Raw genomic sequence first — 20,768 nt, forward strand, 5'->3', positions numbered from 1 at the left:
CAATTAAACAGTATAATGTTCCATTTACCAATCATTGCTCTAAACCCACTTTTTCTGCCACTAGGCTGAACTTAGTTCCCAGTATGTAATACTCTGCCATGAATGTAAACACAGTTGAAAGATGGGTCATTGATCTTATTCTCAGTTTGTTTCTTAATTGTTAATTTTTCTTAAATTTTTATAATCAATAGATTACAGAATAATTTATATAGATTTATAGAATATCTTTCCTCTAGGAAAAATACAGAGATGAATAAAAAATGTAAAATGTAAATCAGGTTCATTAAGATAGAACTCAAATGTTTCAGGTGCATAGTGAAAAAGTTTATTTAGGACAGATTTCAAAACTTGGAAGAGAAGACAAAGAAATGCACAAAAGCATCACAAATCTGTTACATAATATAAAAACACAAGAACTGAGCTATTTAAGGAACCATAGCCCAGGAATCATCTGTGTATCACAGCAACACACTCAAAGCCACAGGGTGGTAAGAGAAGGTATTTTAAAGGAAAAACCACTCAGCAGGACAAAACGACTGAATGACAATTTGGTACAGAGCTCTTAGAAATCATAGGAAATGTTGACAGCATTTCTCAGGGGACACGTAAAATAAGATGACTGCAATAAAGGACTTGTTGGGTTATTTTTGTACTTAAAAGATGGTGACACTTGTCCCTTCCAGACCCCTTTCTGTATGTAACATCAGCGCCAATGCATGATAAGAGAACAAGTAGGAAAGAATGCCTTTGTAGTTTGCCAATTCCTTAAAAATTTGCCAAGAAGGCATAATCATCTTTCAAACAACTGACAGATCTCAGTGCATGGCGCCAAAGCAGGCCTTTCAGAAATACCAGCTAAACGGCATAAAGTAGTTTAGGAATCTGCAAGCACCTCCCTCTATTCCAAGTATCCTTACCTAAAGTCTGGCTTTCTTATAATCTATCACTTTGATTACAAAGCAACTTTCTTCTGAGAATTTCCAAAACGATTCCCATCACTAAGGGCAAATGGGTCCACCAGAGTCATGGGTTACAGGACTGCCTTTTCTAAACTTCACTTGCTCTTGAATATGGCTACATGGAAAGAAATTCAACTTGATTAAGTAAAAACAACTTCACTTATGGGACAATAATCTCAGAAAGGGATGTCAGTTGGGTTCTTAATATGAATTTCTTAGTAAAATGTACTAATTAAGACATAAGGGAAGAAATTAAGATAATGTTTTCCATACGACCCTTGGCCTGAACCTAAGAATCAACAACAGTAACAAGGAACGTTTTAGACAGAGAGATATCAAACCTGAGTGAAGAAGTGAGTTCAGGAAGAGAACTCCTAAAGCTGACTGTTAGCTAAGGGCTCTTCTGGAACCCTATATGCTAGACTATTCCAAACCTAAACTCTAAACTTATTTGTGACCCTATATCAGAACTTTTGGAAAATGCACTTTGTCCCCTGAAAGTCATTTCACATATATTATTTGACCCTTAGATAAGTACTTAAAAGGACAGAAAACTATGGAATTTAATAAAGCCTGTATATCTAGATTTCTGGGACACCTTCTCCTCAAGTCTCAGTGTAAAGAAGAGCCATGAAATTAACTCTGGTCCACATGCCTGGGGCCTAAAAAAATCAAAGTACATACAATGGTAAATTAGATCATGGGTTCAAACCATTGACCAGGACCACAAATAATTTCAAAGCCAGCATCTTACTTTTAGACTTGTTTTTTGTGAGGGAATGACTATTTGTAAATGAACTCCATCACAAGGCATTGGGCAAGTGGGTTTTCTTAGCTTAATGACAAGAGATTCAAACAGCAGGGGCTTTGTGTGGCCTTTGTGGTTCAGGCAGAGGCAACACTTCAAAGGGAGTGGTGATTTCTGAAATCTGGCCACACGATACTCACCAAAATTTTCTTTCACCCTTTGGTCCCAAATCCTGCCCTAATCTCAGAATCTAAATAAATGGGTAGACGTCAAAGGAGTGCTCACAGGTGCTGGATGGGTTGGATCAAAAGGGTGACACTGACCATGACCAGGTACCCACTGAGCCAAAGCGGTGTTTTTCTGGGTGCCTCCCCCTTTTCCAGGAAAGCGGCTACGAGCAACCAACTCCCAGAGGGTTCTTCTACTTCTGAGAACACTGAAGAGCTGCAAACTCACATTATAATCACCTTTACAGCCAGGGACAGACCATCATTCCCACAAGTGGAGGGCTTGTTCTATCTGTTACTCAACTCAAATACTTTGTTGTCTTCATCAGTATTTCACTGACACAGCTTCTTCATTCACTTGGTAAGGTTCACAAGAGTTCCAACGGATGGCTGGACAATCCTACACAAGTCACCCAGCTATCCCAATATGGGACTATAAGTCACAATTCCTCCCCAGTCCTACTTCTTCTAACCGACACGCTGATTGCCTTATCCCCTCAACAAACACTGTTATTTAATTCTGAGTAATCAGGTTAACAGAGGCCTTAGATACCATGCTGCCAATGCTAAACAATATGGTAAATAACCAAGATATCAGAGAGAAATGGAGGGAGCCTAGACCCTTTTTATCTCTCAGTTGTATGGAAATGAGAGGCCAGGGATAGGATTCCATGCACATGAAGACTGGGACTTTGGCCACAAAGATACTCACCACAGACAGGGTTTCTGGAAAGCACCTGGCTTGTGATTGGTTTTAGACACCCATTCCCTAATGAGTTCCCAAAGAAATGGCTCCCCGAACACAACCCAATCCCCACTGAATATGATCACTTGCTCTCCAAAGAGCATAAACCCCTGAACCTGCTACTGCTCACAATAATAACTGAAATTGCCTTCCTTCAGACAGAAACTCACCTTCCAACTCTTTTCAACCACTGCGATTCTATAGGGATGGTGTTCTTCCCTTTTCCAGGAAATTCAGGTTCTCAGGAGCTCTATACACTTTTAGCCAGGTGGAAAGAGACTAGTTCAGGAGGCTGATGTGGACTTTTTAGGGTCAGGAGAAATTCCAATTGGAAGCTCTCAGAAGGGAGAACAGACGATTCCATTTACTGCTGGGTGTCTGACCATCCCACAAAGATTACAGAAGATGTTGAGTCCTACACCTCACGGGGAGGGGGGGGGGTCAGCCTAGAGGGGCACAGCTTGTGGCTTGAGGCTCTTCTGTGATTTTGGTCAAAATTAACCAATTTCACCCCTGTCTTGGCCACCGTTAAAACCAGCTGGGGCTGCAGGGCCACAGGGGCTCCCCCTCTCAGCCTTGTGCTAGTCTCACCACCCTTTTCCACAGCACTAGACTCTCAGCCCCAGAGAATATGGTGAAGAAATGCAGCCTCGGGTCAGGGGATTACACTTAGTAGAGGAGACCTACTCAAAAAGATTCCTAAGGTCGATCCTGTTGGACGAGACAGCAAAGGGGGCTGGGGTTTCTCCAAGAAGCACAATGAGAACCAGCAAGGCTTCCGGCTTAAAGAACACTTCCAACTCATAAAATACAGATTAAAGAACAAAATTAGGATATGAGCAAAAGTCCGGGATATACTTGACAGCTTATCTCCCTTCCCCTCATTTTATTCTTTTTTTTTTTTTTTCCTACTATCAATTTTAAAAGGCAGGCCTCAAACTGCCCGAAACTATTTCACTCCTGCCCCTCCTTCACCCTCCACTAAAATACTCCTTTAATGTAAATGGTAGGGTCACTCAACTCCGTAGCTCAGAATTACAGACTTTGGGGTTAAAATGCAACTTTCTGCAGAAAAGTGGTCTTAAAAAATAAAATATAAAGGTACAGACTTTAGGACTTAGGTTTTGCCCAATTCTTTCAAAGAGGTTAGGATTCACCAGAAGTATCTAAACTCAGATATTTTCTGTAACAGTAACATCTAATCCCACTGGTTAATATAAGACAGAGAATTCTCAGAATTAACTCTTTCATATACACATAATGAGGGGCAATATAAACTTTTAAAAAGTCTGACATTTCCTTTCTTAAATAATAAAAAAAAAATCTTTAAGTGCATGAATTATTTAAAAAGAAAAGAGGAATGGCCTCATTTGAAGTTGTTACCTGCTTCCATTATAAAGCTTTTCATTGTCTGAGGATCAAGTTTTAACTTCGGAGACCTGACGACCTGTTGTAAAGCAACAGATTGAAGTCCTTCCAGAACAGTCTCACAGTTCCCCTCCCTCAACCTGGTCAGTTAAAGAAGGAAAGAGTGCAGCTCTGGCCTGAGGGATAGAGCATGAGTTTTTCAAAGATGGAGATCAAGAACTTTTTTTTTTTTTTTTAAATTAAGGAGGACCACCTCCCAAGTAACTCATGCTGGAGGAAACAAATCTGCTAAAAAGCCAGGGGCCCTCTGACACAGGAGAGCTGATGTCCGTGCAGGGAACGCCCTAATCGGACGCTTGTCCAAAGGAAAAGAATGGGGAAATCATCTTTGTTTCAACTAGCAGTTTATAATTTTAAAACCTCTATGGTGGGTATACCTAAGGGTGTTTACAATCTGCTGCTTTTAAGTTCTCTGTCTGCACAACACATTTCGTGATAAAACATTAGAAAAAATTAACACTTTAAACAGGTCTTCCTTTATAAAAGCCTCAACAGAGGGCAAAGCTAAACAAACTGAAGAAATTTAAGAAGCCAGCCGCTCTGTGTAGAGAATTTCAATCTCGCTCCCACGACAAAGTGCTCTCTTCCGACTGTTAGTATTTATTTGTGCTCTGGAGAACAGGATGAGACAGATGACTCTGATTTCACTGTCTGGTTCTCTAAACTTGGAAAGGGAGAGATTAAGGAAAGGACGACCTCTGAGGATTTGCTGGGCTGAAAAATTCTCACTAATTCCGTGTGCTTCCGCAAGTAAATATTTGGTCCCAAAAGTGTGATTTCAGAAATTGAATAGGAAAAGAGGAATGAATCAGATAGTGAAAATATCTTCTGTTAGCCATTTTGCGCTAATGGGACAAAGACACGCCAGCGCAAGGAAGAAATGGAACCATGTCCAGGACTTCAAAAGTGCCCAGACAAGAGGCACACAGAGGTGACGGGAACAGGCCCCTTGGGCTTCCCTGATGCACCAGAACTAGGATGCCAAAGAAAATAAGCACAGAGCAGCTCACGGCAAAAATAAACAAACAGTGTAGTCCCAGAGAGCTTGCTACGGCCTGACAGCTCCCTTTTAAGAGAAAGCCAGAAGTTAATAATAAACAGGAACCAGAAGCAAGGCTGAAAGGAGAACCACTCAGTAGAAATCTTTTATAGGGATTATCCTCACTTAGCTAAGGCGTGATTGAACTCTGGTGCCAGAAGAGTGCTCACTCGGCTTATCTCATGATGATGTGATGTACAGAGAGTCTGCTTTGCATGGCCAAACAGTCACTAGAATAATTTCTAGTTTCTTACAAAGTAGATGCATTCTGGCCAGTGTCATCTTCTACAAAATGCACCGAAATATAAAATAATGGAGGTAAGGTGCTGCTCAGTCCACAGCATCCTGTCCTGCTTGGGGCTTTGCTCCCCAGGGAATAGAGAAAGTGCAGGCTGTCTGGCCCTTTGCTCCAGGACCCAGATGCTGCTACAGAACTACTGGGAGGGGCCCTGGTCTTCGAGTCCCTGACCCCGGAGCGGGGAGAGTCTTGGCGTGAGACACTTGCACAAGGACGGAACGAGCCAAAGGAACCGTCATGAGGATGACTCCTCAAAGTCGGACTGTGAAATCCCAGAACCATACCATGTCCCTCACAGGCAGGTCAATTCCTCTGTGTTCCATCCTGGGTGAATGGACCAGGTCCCTCACAACCTAGAACTCGTCACAGGGAGTGCTGAGGTAAGACCGCATCATCTATCTCGGAAGGGCAGAGTCCTCCCAAAGCATCCCGGGACTGACCTGTAGGAAGGGAACATGGTCATCTCCCAACTCTTCCTAAAATCGTCATCTGACTCCACAGAAGAGGTGACAGAAGCCTTCTAAGAAACAGAGGGAAACTGTTTCAATGGCAAAATGAAATGTGCTACAAAAATAAATAAAGTAATAAATAAGTCGAATTATTCCTCAAAATTCTAGGGCAGTAACAGACTCGACACAAGGAATAAGAAACAAGGAGGCACAGACAACCACAGTGGTCCCTTCTCTGCCCGAGACCCTGCCCTGCTGCTCCTGCTACGACCACCGATGACAGCCTCCCCGACCCTGGGCACTCCAGGCCTCGGGGCTAATACGGTGGGAAAGGCAGTCGTTGGGGAGAAGCCAGCTTTGGCCTAGTAAAGAACAACTCCAATCAGCAGCAACAGTGAAGCTTCATCAACCTTTCTAAGAGACTTTGAACTCCAAAAGTTTAAAGCCCTCAAAGCAAGAAACCTAAATCCAGAAACTCTGGAAATTCGATGGGTTCTAGAGCAAAATTTCTAAATAACACTCCTACCGTAAAGATAAAAAAGCATGGTGGGGAATCGGAAGTGTTGTTATTTTTTTTAACCTTCTCTCTCAGATTATACCTTCTTCTTTGATTTTTTTAAAAAAAGTAATACAGTAACACTTGACTTTCAGAGATGTGGATTCTGAGATCAATCCTGTACCTACTTCCCAACTTTTCCCCTCCAACAGCCAGCACCCAGGCTACGGGTTGCAAACTCTTGAAGCAGGAAGTGATGGAGGCGGTTATCCCCGCCCCAGGTGTTAAACTACGTGCTCACCACTTTAGATGGCATGGACGGTCTTGCTGTAAGGGCACGGAACACAGACGTGGGGAAAGGCAAGTGGAGGGCAAGAGGCAGAGTCGGACAGTCGGGACCACTGACCCCCCTCCAAAGGCAGTGAGGGCTCCCGGCCTGTGCTACAGACCGCGGAGAACCAGCAGGTGGGAAGATGGCAGTGGTGAGAGGCTGGACAGAGCTCACTCCATCCAAGGAGGCTCCTTCACAATGCGCTTTTCCTCCTCCAGCACTTCCAACAGGTGAACAGTGAGCGCCACTAAACGGATCTGCAGGAAAGGCTCTAGGAGAGGAGAGAGCAACAACTGGACTAATACCTTGGACCAAAACAGACCTCATTTAAAAGACAACACCCAACCAACCTCCCTTTAGGCTCTTGCCTAACAGGTTCCTTCCCAGAGGGACTTCTGCTGGAGACTGAAGCAAGAGGAGCGTGAGTCAAGGACCACAGAACAGGAGCACTATACCATCACCTGCAGAAGCCAAGGAGGGGGAAAAGCTACGTGGGGTCAACAGTCAGGCATGCCAGGCAGGACGTGAGGGTCAGGCACCTCACGCTTGACTTTTAGCTCTTGCCTATCCGAAACAAGAGGCACCGGCTGGCAGCCCGCTCCAGCCAGCGAACATCCGCCTGCCTCCTGTCCCCGCGGGCCCTCAGCTCGTGTAGTAGACGTGGAAGTAGAGAGTCTTGTTGCGGAGCAGGGAGTAGGAGTTGTCAAACTTGAGCAGGTAGATGCCCTCGCCAGGGTAGTCGTGGCTGCCAGCCTGCACGTCTCGGTGGCTGTCCCGCCGGTACACAGGCATGACCTCCCCATAGCGACCTCGAAGGGAGCTCCTGGAGCCTCTCTCTACATCGCCAACTGGGACAGGGTCTGTGTGAGCAAAATGGCAGAGTGTTTGTATATGACTTCAGAGAAAGAATAAGTCTGACCTCAAGGTAAAAGAACAGACCAGGTGACTTAGGGACTTTTAGCCAGGAAGATGCTCTTGAACTCCCACAGGAACTTGGAAATGTCTGCTGGCCTCTGACCATCACAGCAACCTGTGGGTGATACTGGCATTGGGTGCCCAAGTGTCCAGGAGCACTGAACATCAGGATAGTACCTGCTCAGCAAAGAAGCATTCCACCCAAATGCCAGTAAGGTCTCCACTGAATAATAATGATTTAGCTTTACAGAGCCAACCTAGTTCTGGAAGTGTCTGGACATTTCCAAGGGAGAGAAAAGATATTTATCTCATTAGTTTTTTAGATTTGTTTTGAAAGAGAGAGAGAAAAAGCAGAGAGAGAGAGAGAGCACACACAAGAGTAGGGGTGGGGTGGGGAGAAGCAGACTCCCAGCTGAGCAAGAAGCCTGATGTGGGGCTCAATCCCAGGACCCTAGGATCACAACCTGAGCCAAAGGCAGATGCTTAACCGACTGAGCCACCTAGGTGCCCCTATTTTATTTTTTAAAGGTTTATTTATTAATTTGAGAGAGAGTGAGAGCAGTGGGGAGGAGCAGAGGAGGAGGGAGAGAGAGGGAAAGAAATCCCAAGCAGACTCCTCACTGAGTGTGGAGCCTGACAGCGGGCTCAGTCTCAGGACCCTGAGATCATGACCTGAGCTGAAGTCAAGAGTCTGGTGCTTAACCAATTAAGCCACCCAGGTGCCCCAAGAAAAGAGATTTAGAAGGGAAGACTCTGACATATTTTCATTCAGCAGGAAAAATAAAGAGCTAACAGAGGTAGGAAATACAAACATGCTGTACAGAGCAACCTAGAACTTCTACCTGGCCACCTGCAGAATGGCAAATTAAGACATGGGGTTCTTCTGCCTAAATACCTGAAGATTTCCCTGCAGACTTGCTCTCCCATGAAGAAGCAAGGGAGTGATTTTAAGATCATATAAAAAATCAAGATGCTTGGAACCTACTTAGAGCCTACTCTTAATATTTCATAAAAAAAAAAACAAAACAAAAAAAGCCTCAGGGTCATCCTGAGCAGGCACTGCAAATGAGTGGAACACAGAACCCACTTTTAAAACTACTCTGGGCATGTGCTATGCTCTGGGCATATTTCACAATATATACAAATATTAAATCATCATACTGTACACACCAAACTAATATATTTTATGTCAATTACATCTCAATAAAAAAATTTTTTAATTAAAAAAAACTGGGGGCGCCTGCATGGCTCAGTCAGTAAGCATCTGCCTTCGGCTCAGGTCATGATCCCAGGGTGCTGGGATCGAGCCCCACAACCGGCTCCCTGTCCAGCGGGAAGCCTGCTTCTCCCTTTCCCACTCCCCCAGCTTGTATTCCCTCTCTCGCTGTGTCTCAGTCAAATGAATGAATAAAATCTTAAGAAAAAAAAAAAAAAAAACTGGGGGTGCCTGGGTAGCTCAGTTGGTTGAGTGTTTGCCTTCAGCTCAGGTCATGATCTCGGGGTCCTGGGATCAAACCCTGTGTTGGGGCTCCCTGCTCAATGGGGAGCCTCCTTTTCCCTCTTCCTCTGCCCCTCCCCCTGTTCACTCTCTCTCTCTCAAATAAATAAATAAAATCTTTAAAAAGAACACTGCTCTGGGCATGAAGAAAGAAATAAACAGTAGTCAGCCAACTGGGACAGCTCAGAGGCGAGTACAGTTAGCAAGCTGTAATCACTCGGTTTGGTTCCAGACTAAAACTGGTAAATATCCCAAACTATGAGAGAAATATAAAATAATCCCAGGTTTACATATGATCTCTCTGCTGCATCACTGACCCACCCCTCTCCCTGCCCACTCCATCCCTGACCCCATGGAGATGTTGGGGAAATAGCAAGGGACTATAAAAAGCAAAAGAAGCTTTCTACCAAGGCACCAATAGCATCCCCACCAGAATGTTCTTTGAGGGTCTGACTTTGGCCTGCATCACTCAGTTTAGCTTAGAATGCTGACAGAGATCCCTCACTTGCATTCTAAGGAAGAAAAGGACTGGCATAACACAGGAAGTGGTCACTAGGAATTGGGTTGAGCCAGAAAAAGCAAAATGCAAATTATGTTAAAATTAAATTTACCTTCAATCTCTTCCTCCTCCTCCTCGTCTTCATCCTCATCCTCACTGGAATCACTGACCTGCACAGTTATGTCAGTGCTGGTTACAGGGGTCCAGTCAAAATAAACTCCAAAGCCAATGTCATAGTCATCGGTCGCAAACTCCCAGCAAACGCGCTTCCCCTCTGGATGGGTAGGTACCCGGATGGTCACCACCTCACCCCGCTTCACCACCAGACGACTGTTCTTCTCTTTGCCCAGCTTGCTTTTGAATTCCTTCATCTTGGCAAAGGTCCAGATGCACGGAGGAGCCATCAGAGGGGGGGACACTGAAAGGACAAGCAGCTCACTACTGAGAAACCAAGAGGAACGCCTGGCCTTTGGTTTAGGGAGGGTGTTGCAGTCGAAGACCTTCGCTCTACTTCCTGGCTTCTCTGACTGCCTTTCACAAGTCACCTTCTCACTTTCCTTCCATCAGTCTGCCTTTTTTTTTTTTTTTAAAGATTTTATTTATTTATTTATTTATTTGAAACAGAAAGAGAGAGCACACAAGCCCAAGGTAGGGGGGCGGGGGATGCAGGGCAGAGGCAGAGGGAGAAGCAGGCTGCCTGCTGGGCGGGGAGCCTGACACACGGCTCCATCCTAGGACCCCGGGACATGACCTGAGCTGAAGGCAGCCGCCCAACTGACTGAGCCACCCAGAAGCCCCCTGCCTGCCTTTCTTTAAGCACCCATTGGGAGTAGAGAAATCACCTTCCATACCCCCAGAGGTCTCACCTTTCCTATGATCCCCCAGGAGATCTGCAGATTCCAAATCAGCTGAAAGGATATCTATAGCTCCTGTGTGCTCAGACTGGATCATGACGATGTCCCCGGACCTTTGTGGAACTTGGTACTTGGCCATCTGCACAACGGAACTCTGATTAGAGTGCTTACTAGAGGGCAGAGTCCAACCAGCCTCCTTCCCGAAGGCGCTGCCCACCCCTGCGCTACTGCCTCCACCTTCCCTGCTCAAAGCCCGCCGGCTATGTTCCCTCCTCCTTTTGCCACTTTCCCAGTCCAGACCCTTTATAAAATCCTTGTCGGTGAACATCCTCCACGCTTGCTACTGACTTCTGCACCAAAAGCGTTTCTGGGCCATGCCCTGATCTAGCCTTGGCCTGCACAGCACTTCCCAGCCGACTCCCTCGAGGCAGCACTGGCATCCAGGGCTTAGCCCAACTCCCGTTCTGCCACGCAGCCTCCTGCTACAGTTCCCACTCACGCAGAACCTCCAGATCCCTGTCAGTCGAGTCACCAAAGCCCTGCAGAGATAGGATCTGATTTATATCCTCTGTCTCTGGCTCATCCATGGCACAACTGGGATGTCCCAAGACACCGGCTGTCATATCCACTAACAGTGTTCTATAAATAATCACCATTTTACCTGTTTCAATGTATTTAAACAGTACATTTGCTGCCAGACACATAACCTGCATGGAGAGTACAAGCATCACTTGAAACTCAAAGCCCTCGCTAGCCCATGGCAAGAGGCTTCAACCCCTCTTGTGCATTTCACATCAGACCACTCGGTTTGATGCTCCTGTTTCTTGCTTTTATGCCATCATTTCCTGCTCCTTCTCCAAGCAGTCAGCGGGCAACTCAAAACATGTACACCCACTCCCCACTCGGGTCAGCATTCCAATGAGATGACTGTCCAGTTAAGAGTCCAGAATTATATTTGCGAGAGAAAAGGAAAGCAATCTTGAATTATTCCCAGACAATATTCTTATAATATCTCTTTCTGGAGATATTATACCTCTTTCTGGAGAAAGAGAGTTCTTTACCTGCATTGCTTAATGAGGTAAATGAGACTCTGGCTAACCCACTCACATGATTCTTTCCTTTTCCAGAGGCTAAACAAAGGATTTAGTTTGCAGCGTATTAGCAGTGCAGCATTAGTAAAGTCACTGATAGGTCTTAGCTTTAGTTTCCTCATCTGTAAAATGGGAACATAACAGTACCTGTCTCACAGGTTCTCAGGAGTAAATGAAGCATTTTTATGCATAAAAGTGCTTTGTAAACTATAAAGCATTATGCAAAGGTAATTATAATGTTTGGCACTGTCTTCACTGCCACTAGTACCATTTGTTATTGTGACAGATGTGTTAATAATGATACAAACAACGCTCTCCTCCATGGCAGGGAGACCACTGCTATCTACACCACTTCTAGGGAAACTTTATCATAAATATTAAGTAGATCTACCAGAAGAAAACTGAAGCTGAAATACAATCCCACATATCAAAGCTCCTCACACCCAGAGGATTTTAGACAACATGTGAGCATTCACTCCAACACTTCACTTTTTTGAAGAGTTGCTAGTTCAGTGAGGGGCCCAGAGGGCGACACGTATATCCGTCCTCCACATGGTTAAAAGTGAGCTTCCCCAGTGCTTTCTAGTTCCAACCCATCCAGACGCATCTAAATCTGGTGCCACAAACTGCTCCTTCCAAAGAGACGGCGACAATGTCCTCCCTACCTTGTTGAGGACCTGGGCCTGGTCTGCAGGGAGCACTTCCTGTTCCACAGAGGCCTGCACCTCCAAGGCGCCAGCTGTCTTCCGCAGACCCTCTGGGGCATCGTCACTCACTGGAGACACCATCTGTGGCCTCTCAGAGGAAGAGAGCATGTCAATGCAAAGACTCTTAAAAGGCACAGCAGTCCTAGAGAAACTAGGACTAAAACATCCTTCGAGGGCCACCTCCCAACCTCTGCTCTCGCATTTAGGTCTCCTGTCCCTTAGGCCTCGCCTCAGCCAGAAATTCATCCCCACAACAGAGGGAGTGCACGTGGACTCAGGAGGCAGTCCCCCTCCGGTCTCTGGTCGTCCCTCTTGCCTCGTCCCTTATGCCGCGAGCAGCCTGTCGGCGTCTCCACTTCACACCATCCTCCACGGCACACCCAGCCGCCAGGTAATGAAAGACGGTCAGCACTCTCTTTCCTTTTTTAAGTACACTAATCTACTATTCCAATGACTTAAAACACAAGCATCTGAAGAGTTACTTTTAAGGAAGCGAGGGAGTCATTTCTGCTCTCCTTTTCCGCTGGCTTCCTGAGAGACCAGAAAGTGAGTGAGGAGCCGGGGCGGAAGCACCATACCCCAGGCCTCTCGGAAATCTGTTGCCAGCAGGAGATGACGTGAATTCTTTGGAGTAGCAGTTATCAGACTATGGTGCGGGGACTGCTGGGGCTCTTAAGACTGTTTTATAATAATTCTAAAATATGATCACCTTTTTTCATTTTCATCTTTTCAAGAGTATACATTAGAGTTTCCCAGAACATGACACGCGATCTCACAACAGAACGAAGGCAGAAGCAGATGTGAGAATCCAACTGTGTTTTCGGAAGCCAGACATGAGAATTACAACATCGCTCTCTCTTGCTAAATTATTTCTGCTTTGGAAAATAGTTGTTTTCCATTAAAAACATATCACTGACATTAACATGCAATGAGTTCATCATTTTCATTTTTAAATTAATCAACAAGAATTTTTTAATTTTTCAGTTTTAATTTCTAGTAGAGTAAACACTGATAGATACATACAGCCCACTGAAAAAATCCTTTGGGGTCCTCAACAACTTTGAATTGTGTAAAGGTTGAGAACTACTGCTTTTTCAAGCATCACTTCCCCAGGAAAACTGAGTAAGTGACGGGAAAACGGTGTTACAGACATCATGGGGGAACAAAGGACTTCTTTTGGTGTTTATTAGCTTCTTTCTCTCTTTTTTAAACATAAACAAGAAAAAAAATCACTCTACAAATTGCCTCTTTTTCAGATAAAATAAAGCCATATTTTGGGACATCCAGGTCATTCCAACCTCCCTCAGAACAAACAAGAGGAAGTCAATATTAAAACCAGAGGTGTGGGATGCTGTTGATTGTATGGGTTTGCTTGGGTAATCCTGGGTAAAATGTAAATTAGTCTAGGCTGTAAATCTATTTACCTCTTAACCCCAGAAATTACAGTCTGCTTTTGTTTCTTGACACTATTTATCCTGATCTGTCTCCTCTATTAGAAGGTGAGCCTGATGGCAGGGACAGGGACAGGTCTCACTCCCGGTATGCATAGCATTTATGCCAGGCCTGTCACATGGAGCCCTCGTCCCCTAGAAAGAGGCCATGTCATTTTGCCTGGTCTGCTACAGTCACAGTGGCCTCTTGAACCTCTGAGAATCCCCAAACACCTCAAGCCCTCTCCCACTCAAGGGTTTTGTACCTACTATCACCTCAGCCTAGAATATTCTTCTCCCAGGTACCTGAGGGCTTCCTTCCTTTAGGCTTCTGCTCAGCTGTTACTTCTAGGGAGGCTCCCCAGAGGTCAGGAGGTGAAATAGCTCACCCTATCGTAGCCCCATCGAACTTACACCCTTACCCTGTTCACTCATCTTCGTTGCACTCACCACGGCCCGGCATATTATGTACCGTATTTGGTTGACTGCAAGATGTATATTTGTTTTCAGATTTTAGTACAAACAAAATGGGGGAGGTCCTAAAAATTAGTCGTGTTTTACAACTGCCCAGGACTGACATGGAGTCCTTCTCCAGGAGATCTGCATTTGCTCCTGCCCATACTCACGAAGGCTTCCGACTGAGACAACTTGAAATAAGTTCTCTGTGAGGGTTTTGTTCAGGCCACACTGACAGACTGAATTTAGACCACAAACTGGTGATTACAGACTCGTGGTTCATATTCTCAGGGGAGATATTTTTTTCCACTCCTTACACAGTGCCAAGTGGAGACACTGAAGTTCCCTTATGATCCTTCTGTGTGGAGGAACGTTTTTGTTTTTAAGATTTTCTTTATTTTTTGACAGACATAGTGAGAGAGGGAACACAAGCAGGGGGACTGGGAAAGGGAGAGCAGGCTTCCTGCTGAGCAGGGAGCCCAATGCGGGGCTCAATCCCAGGACTCTGGGATCGTGACCTGAGCTGAGGGCAGATGCTTAACAACCGAGCCACCCAGGCACCCCTGGAGGGACTTTTTTCTTATCTTTTCACTGAAGGTTTAGGCTTTTGATGTCCTAGCCCCACAGTGTGGGGGTGGAGAGGTGTGTGTGTGTGTGTGTGTGTGTGCGCGTGTGTGTCTCTTATTAGACTCTCTACCTTGGGCATTCTTCCCTTTCTTGGTAGTTCATAAAATAACAGTACTTCTTACAGTTGGTGGCAAGTTCAGAGTCTATGAAATATGAGTTATACTTGCTTTCTGTCTGCCCTCCCACTAGAATGTAAACCCCATGAGACCAGGGACTTGGACTGTTTGGTCATTTATGGTATCTTCATTGCCTAGAACAGTGCTTGCCACATAAGTAGCAAGCAGGCTCTCAGCAAGCAAATACCTGTTGAATGAATAAACAGGAGCAGCCCCAAAATATTTGTTGAATAAATCAATCAATAAGTTAGTTTTTGTTTGGGAGCAAGAGAGGAATGCTGGCATGTGAGCATATAACAGTGGATCTGACCACAGGCGTGACCTTACTGTGTGTACTTCTGAAGTCTCTTTGCCTTTGTGCACACTACTTTGCACAAACATGGTTCTGCTTATTAAAAAAAACAATTCTAAACAGGACATGCAATAGCCCACATAAATTTAATATTCACATGACCACTTTATGCTCTGAAGAATCAACGAAGGGTATTTTGGGAAAGTTAATTGCAAATCACTTGATGCCAGTGATAAACCACGTCAAGGAAAAACTCCCACTGTAAGCCTTCTTGTGTGTGCTGACCCGGAGTAGGGAGGGCATCCCAAGGGAGGGGAGAGCCTGGCCAGCCGAGCTAGCCTCATAGCAAAGAGAGAGAACTGTGCCCTTCCAGTTCTAATATAGACAAAACATAAACAGTACACTTCAGGCGTCATCTGGGCTGGATTTCTTGCTTCGCACACCAGATTTTAGAAACAAAGCTTTAACATTAAACCTCCTTTTTTCTAAGAATGTTGTACATTCTCACTCAAAAAACTTTATTTACTCCTAGGAGGAAAAAATCAGTTCTGTGCCAAAAGCCATCTCCCAAATATCCTTCAAATCACTACACACAGAAAAAGGGTGATGGCAGGATGAGGGAAAGGACCTCCTCTCCTGGGATTTGATAAGGACAAGAATTGTCTCCTATCATCAAAGCCTTCGGGAGGTTTTGTCTTCTGAAAGGACTGTTATATAAATAACCTAGTAGCTCTAAGCATGGAACTCAAAACCCTTCTAATGTGACTTATGGGAACAAGCTTTAGAGTAGAACCAACCTAAAGCTCTAAAACTTGGGAAATTTTTCAATTCACTGTTTTGTTCTCCTCACTGTGGAAAAAAAAAATAACTGTTTCAGGGCTGTTAGGATTACATGATATAATACCTTTTAACACCTAGTACAGTATTGAACAAATAGAAATATTCTGTAATAAGTATTTTATTGTCATTACAGAGAAAAATTTTTAAAAGTATGCCTATATATCACCAACTTTATTATTACACTAATCATTACCTTTCATCATCTGAATTCTGGGGGGAAAAAGTTTTATTTCATATATAAAAGTTAGAAGAAAGAACTTCTACTGAAGAAATAAGAGATTGGGCTCAGTCAGTACAGCATGCGATTCTTAATCTCAGTGTCTTGAGTTCAAGCCTCACACTGGGCATAGATTTTACTTTAAAATAAAATAAAATAAAATAATTTTAAAAGAAATAACAGATTGGGGAGCCTGGGTGGCTCAGTATGTTAAAGCCTCTGCCTTCGGCTCAGGTCACGATCTCAGGGTCCTGGGATCAAGCCCCACACCGGGCTCTCTGCTCAGCGGGGAGCCTGCTTCCCCCTCTCTCTCTCTGCCTGCCTCTCTGCCTACTTGGGATTTCTGTCAAATAAATAAATAAAATCTTAAAAAAAGAAATAAGAGATTATTTAAGTATTCTGATATTCCTCTCTATCCCCTAGCCATCACCTTTTTTGTGAGGCACGGAGACCACAGTGGTTCTACTGGACAGAACTGTGCCATGAGCAGATCAACTGGACTATAGTCTCGATTAGCTCCATTATTTATCCAAAATACAGGTTTTCATTAATTATTCCATGCATGTTTCATGTTTCCACTTATTCCAGAGCTCAGTACAACTCTTCCCTTTCTGCCAGTGTGGTATCAGTGACAGTTGATAAACAAAATGGATGGAGCAGGAAATTAAGAATAACAATCTGAAGGTCATCATAATGGCTTAATCTAAAAATTACATTAAAAAAAAAACACCTCCAAAAGTGTGCGTGTGTGTGTGTGTGTGTGTGTTCATGCATCCTCTGGGTAAAAACCAACCACGCATTCTCTTGAAAGTGCACTTGGGGATCCATGTCTAATGTTTTAACATTTCAAACTGGGCTTCTGAAAAGGACAAATGAAGATACTACACTATTTGTTACAGTTTTGCTCTCTGAGAGTAAAGAAAGTTTCATCACCTGAAAGAGATCTGACATTGCCCCCAAACACACTTAAGGATTGACTAACTAATGACCAAATCATCTACACTCTTCACTCCAACCTGTCCACCCCCTGAAAGTCACTGTCCATGCCTTTCATCAGTTCCTTATCTTAGACAATAAACGTCTAGGAGCCAAGCAGCTGCTGCCCATACCTGTAAGGTGAGGAATGGGGTTCTGGATCAGAGGCCAAAGCCACTGAGGTGACCTTGGTGTTTTCTAGATCTTCATTCTCTAGAAAATCAAGGAAAGAAAAATTCAGTATTTGAGAGGGAACATAATCATAATTATCTTGTATTTTTAAAAAAATCTGGCAGTTTCAACCAACTTTCTCTTTCCAAAAATATTCTGGGCATCCATTTCTGAGAGGCCCAGTGCATAAATTATTCAAGTCTTCACTCACATCCAAGTATTCTCAGACCGGCATAACCCATTCATGAAAAAAATACGCTCCTTCCCAAAACAAGCCCCTACAAAATTCATTCCAATTCAACAATCACATTTCTCAGGAACCATATGGTTAAATTAGGCAAAACATTGAAGGTAGAGTGAGATTTAGGATGAAATGCCTGGAATTCAGCATCACAGAGTGGAGTGTCCCCTCTACATTCAGTGTGCTCACGTCACTGCAGCCTGGGGGAAGGATTTCTGTCATTTCTTTCACTCACTCACTCACTCACTGGTGACTTACTGGTGAACTGGTAGGTAGCTTCAAGGAGTAGACAGGTGAAATGCATCGTGAAAGCCATGTTCCCAAGCGAATAACAAGCCTATGGCTGGCATTATTGCCATTTTCAGGTAAAGACACTACGGCAGAGACAGGATTCACGCTCCTAACCTTTAGGTGCTACTAAGTTTTATGGTTTATTGATCTAGCCTTTCCTTGAGCACTCAGAAAAGCATAAGGTTTACTGTATTTAGCTAGGCTCTGGCTTAACCTCCTCTAGTCAAGACCACGAGAAACCAAAGCCCAAAGTCCACTTCTCAGTGCGAAAAACAACTTAAATGATGTAAACCTCAAATACTGCAAATGTCTGCGTCTGGTAGCAACATAAAAGTGCAAATGATGGGTAAATATTTGTGATTCAACTTAAATCTAGTCTCACTTTTATTTTTATATGTGAAAAGATTTATTTTTCTGTTCATCAGCTCATACTCTCATAGGTAGAAAGAACTTAGAGCGAGCTTACGCCACCCAACTTTCCTCTTGTGATGTAACAGAAAATGTATACATTCATCTCTGCCCCCAGTTCCTGGCACAGAACTCTGAAAATCCTGATGATTTCCTAAGTGAAAAGGACACTATGAGTATGTTTTGTTCTAATATTTGGTCTTTGACTCTGGTTCCTGACCCGGAGTTCCTAAATCCCTTGGACCTTCTCTGGTGATAGCAGTGTCTTTTGTTCCAAAGAGGTGACTCTGGGTGGGCTCCTGGATGGGGGCTGCTCACCAGAAAGACCAAGCCATCATCAGAGGCTTGAAATTGTCAGCCTCACCCCCCCCCATTCTCCAGAAAGGGGAGTGGGGCTGGAAAAGAAGTTAATGACTGATCACAGTGATGTGATAAAACCTCCATAAAAATCCCCAAAGTGCAGGGTTTGAAGAGCTTCTAGATTGGTGACGACATCCATATACCAGCAGGATGACGGGCGACATACCCCAACTCCAAGGGGACAGAAGCTCCTGTCCTTGGGCCCCTCCCAGACTTTGCCTTCCATGTCTCTTTATCTGACTATTCATCTGTATCCTTTCCCATATCTTTTAATAAACTGGTAAATATAAGTATTTCCCTGAGTTCTCTGAGCTGCCGTAGAAAATTATCAAATCCACAGAGGAGGTCACGGGAAACCCCAACACATAGTCAAGTCAGACAGTAGTTGTGGGTAACCTGGGACCTACTACCTGAGACGGGCATCTGAAGCTGGGGCGGGGTGACAGGGGGGAGGCAACATTCTCATGGGACGAAGCCCTTAACCTGTGGGATCTGATGCTATCCCCTGGCAGTGTCACAATTCAGTTAAATTGTAGGACACCCAGCAGTGTCACAGAATCACTTGGTGTGAGGGGGAAAAAAATCCCACATCTGCTGTCAGAAGTGCTGCCAGTGGGAGTCTGTGAGACAGTAAAAGAGATACTCAGGAGGACTATGTGTTCTTTATACCTCCCAGCAAAGGAACAGAGGCTCAGGCAATCTTCAGATGTTCCCCCCAGTCTCTGCTACTCTGTGAGGAGGTCCTTTCACCAGACAGAGATAATGCGCGAAGTTCCTCCCTATGTTGACCTAAGTAGAATCTACTTCACAATAACCTCTGCTCTTCAATCCCTCCCCACAATACCCTTTCAAATATTTACAGCCTGCTATCACGTTTCCTGCAAGTTCCTCCTCAGGCTGACCATTTCCAGTCCTCTCAGTCATCCTTCAGGTGCCCTCTGACCACACTGGCCTCCTTGTGTTGTTCCTCTTTGTTCCATTTGAAGGAGCTAAAATGGACAACTTCTTCAAATGTGTTCTAATCCACAGAGAGTACACTAAGACTATGACCTCTTAATAAGGATACAATATTTCTTGATATAATACTCTGAGCACTAGATTTTGTGTGTTTCCTTATTTTTTCTTTAAAAAAAAAAAGATTTTATTTATTTATTTGACAGAGAGAGATCACAAGTAGGCAGAGAGGCAGGCAGAGAGAAAGAGGAGGAAGCAGGCTCCCCGCTGAGCAGAGAACCCGATGTGGGACTCGATCCCAGGACCCTGGGATCATGATCTGAGCCGAGGGAGAGGCTTTAAACCCACTGAGCCACCCATGTGCCCCTCTTTATTTTTTTCTTAAGATTTTATTTAAATTCTAGTTAGTTAACATACAATGTAATATTAGTTTCAGGTGTACAATATGGTGATTCAACACTTCCATAAATCACTCCGTGCTCATCACAAGGGCACTGCTTAATCCCATCATCTATTTAACCCATCCCCCACCCACCCACTTCCCCTCAGGTAACCATCAGTTTGTTCTCTATAGTTAAAAGATTGTTTCTTGGTTTCTTGGTTTGGCACTAGACTTTTTTTAACTGCAGACTTACCCTGTTAGCCTAAATAAGTCAATCAAGACCTCCAGGGCATATAAAAATAAACTTACTCCAAGCCCAGTATCACCTGTGCTCTATTTTTGAAACAGATTTTTGGAAAATAATTGACTTTTTAACTTTAATGCAGGGCTCTGCATATCTATATTATTTCAAATTAACTTTTTGAAATTATACTAATGCATGCTTTACTCATCGTAGAACAAATTAAATACACGTAAGAAAACATTTTACATTTACCCTTCAGACTTTAATATACAAATAACACATTATTCAGTGTAGAAAAATGAGCAAAAAGAAACAAAAAATGATATAACCAACCACAAACCCATTAGCCAAAGATAACCTTTGTTAACACTTTGGTGCATATTCTTTCAGAAACGTATTTATATATTTATAAATATACATATACATACATATGTATATCTATATAGACAGAAAGAGAGAATGAAGGAGGAGAGAGATGTA

At 43.9% G+C, this 20,768-nt stretch overlaps 1 protein-coding gene across 2 annotated transcripts in view; it reads right to left on the bottom strand.

Moving 5' to 3' along the window:
* Positions 1-302: 302 nt before the first annotated feature.
* TMED8 (transmembrane p24 trafficking protein family member 8) overlaps positions 303-20,768 on the bottom strand; it is a 41,165-nt gene continuing 20,699 nt past the window's right edge. The window contains exons 2-6 of one of the 2 annotated variants that reach the window (XM_082733665.1): positions 17,372-17,450; positions 12,243-12,365; positions 10,499-10,625; positions 9,745-10,050; positions 303-7,580 (exon numbers count right to left, since the gene is read on the bottom strand). In XM_082733665.1, coding sequence (XP_082589791.1) covers positions 7,363-7,580; positions 9,745-10,050; positions 10,499-10,625; positions 12,243-12,365 — 774 coding nt within the window. In that variant the 5' untranslated portion in view covers positions 17,372-17,450 and the 3' untranslated portion in view covers positions 303-7,362. Of the gene's footprint in view, positions 7,581-9,744; positions 10,051-10,498; positions 10,626-12,242; positions 12,373-17,371; positions 17,451-20,768 lie in introns of both variants that reach the window. The other variant, XM_082733664.1, reaches the window with a different exon arrangement.

The sequence above is a fragment of the Mustela nivalis genome, assembly GCF_964662115.1.
Source record: "Mustela nivalis genome assembly, chromosome: 6".
Lineage (NCBI taxonomy): Eukaryota > Metazoa > Chordata > Mammalia > Carnivora > Mustelidae > Mustela > Mustela nivalis.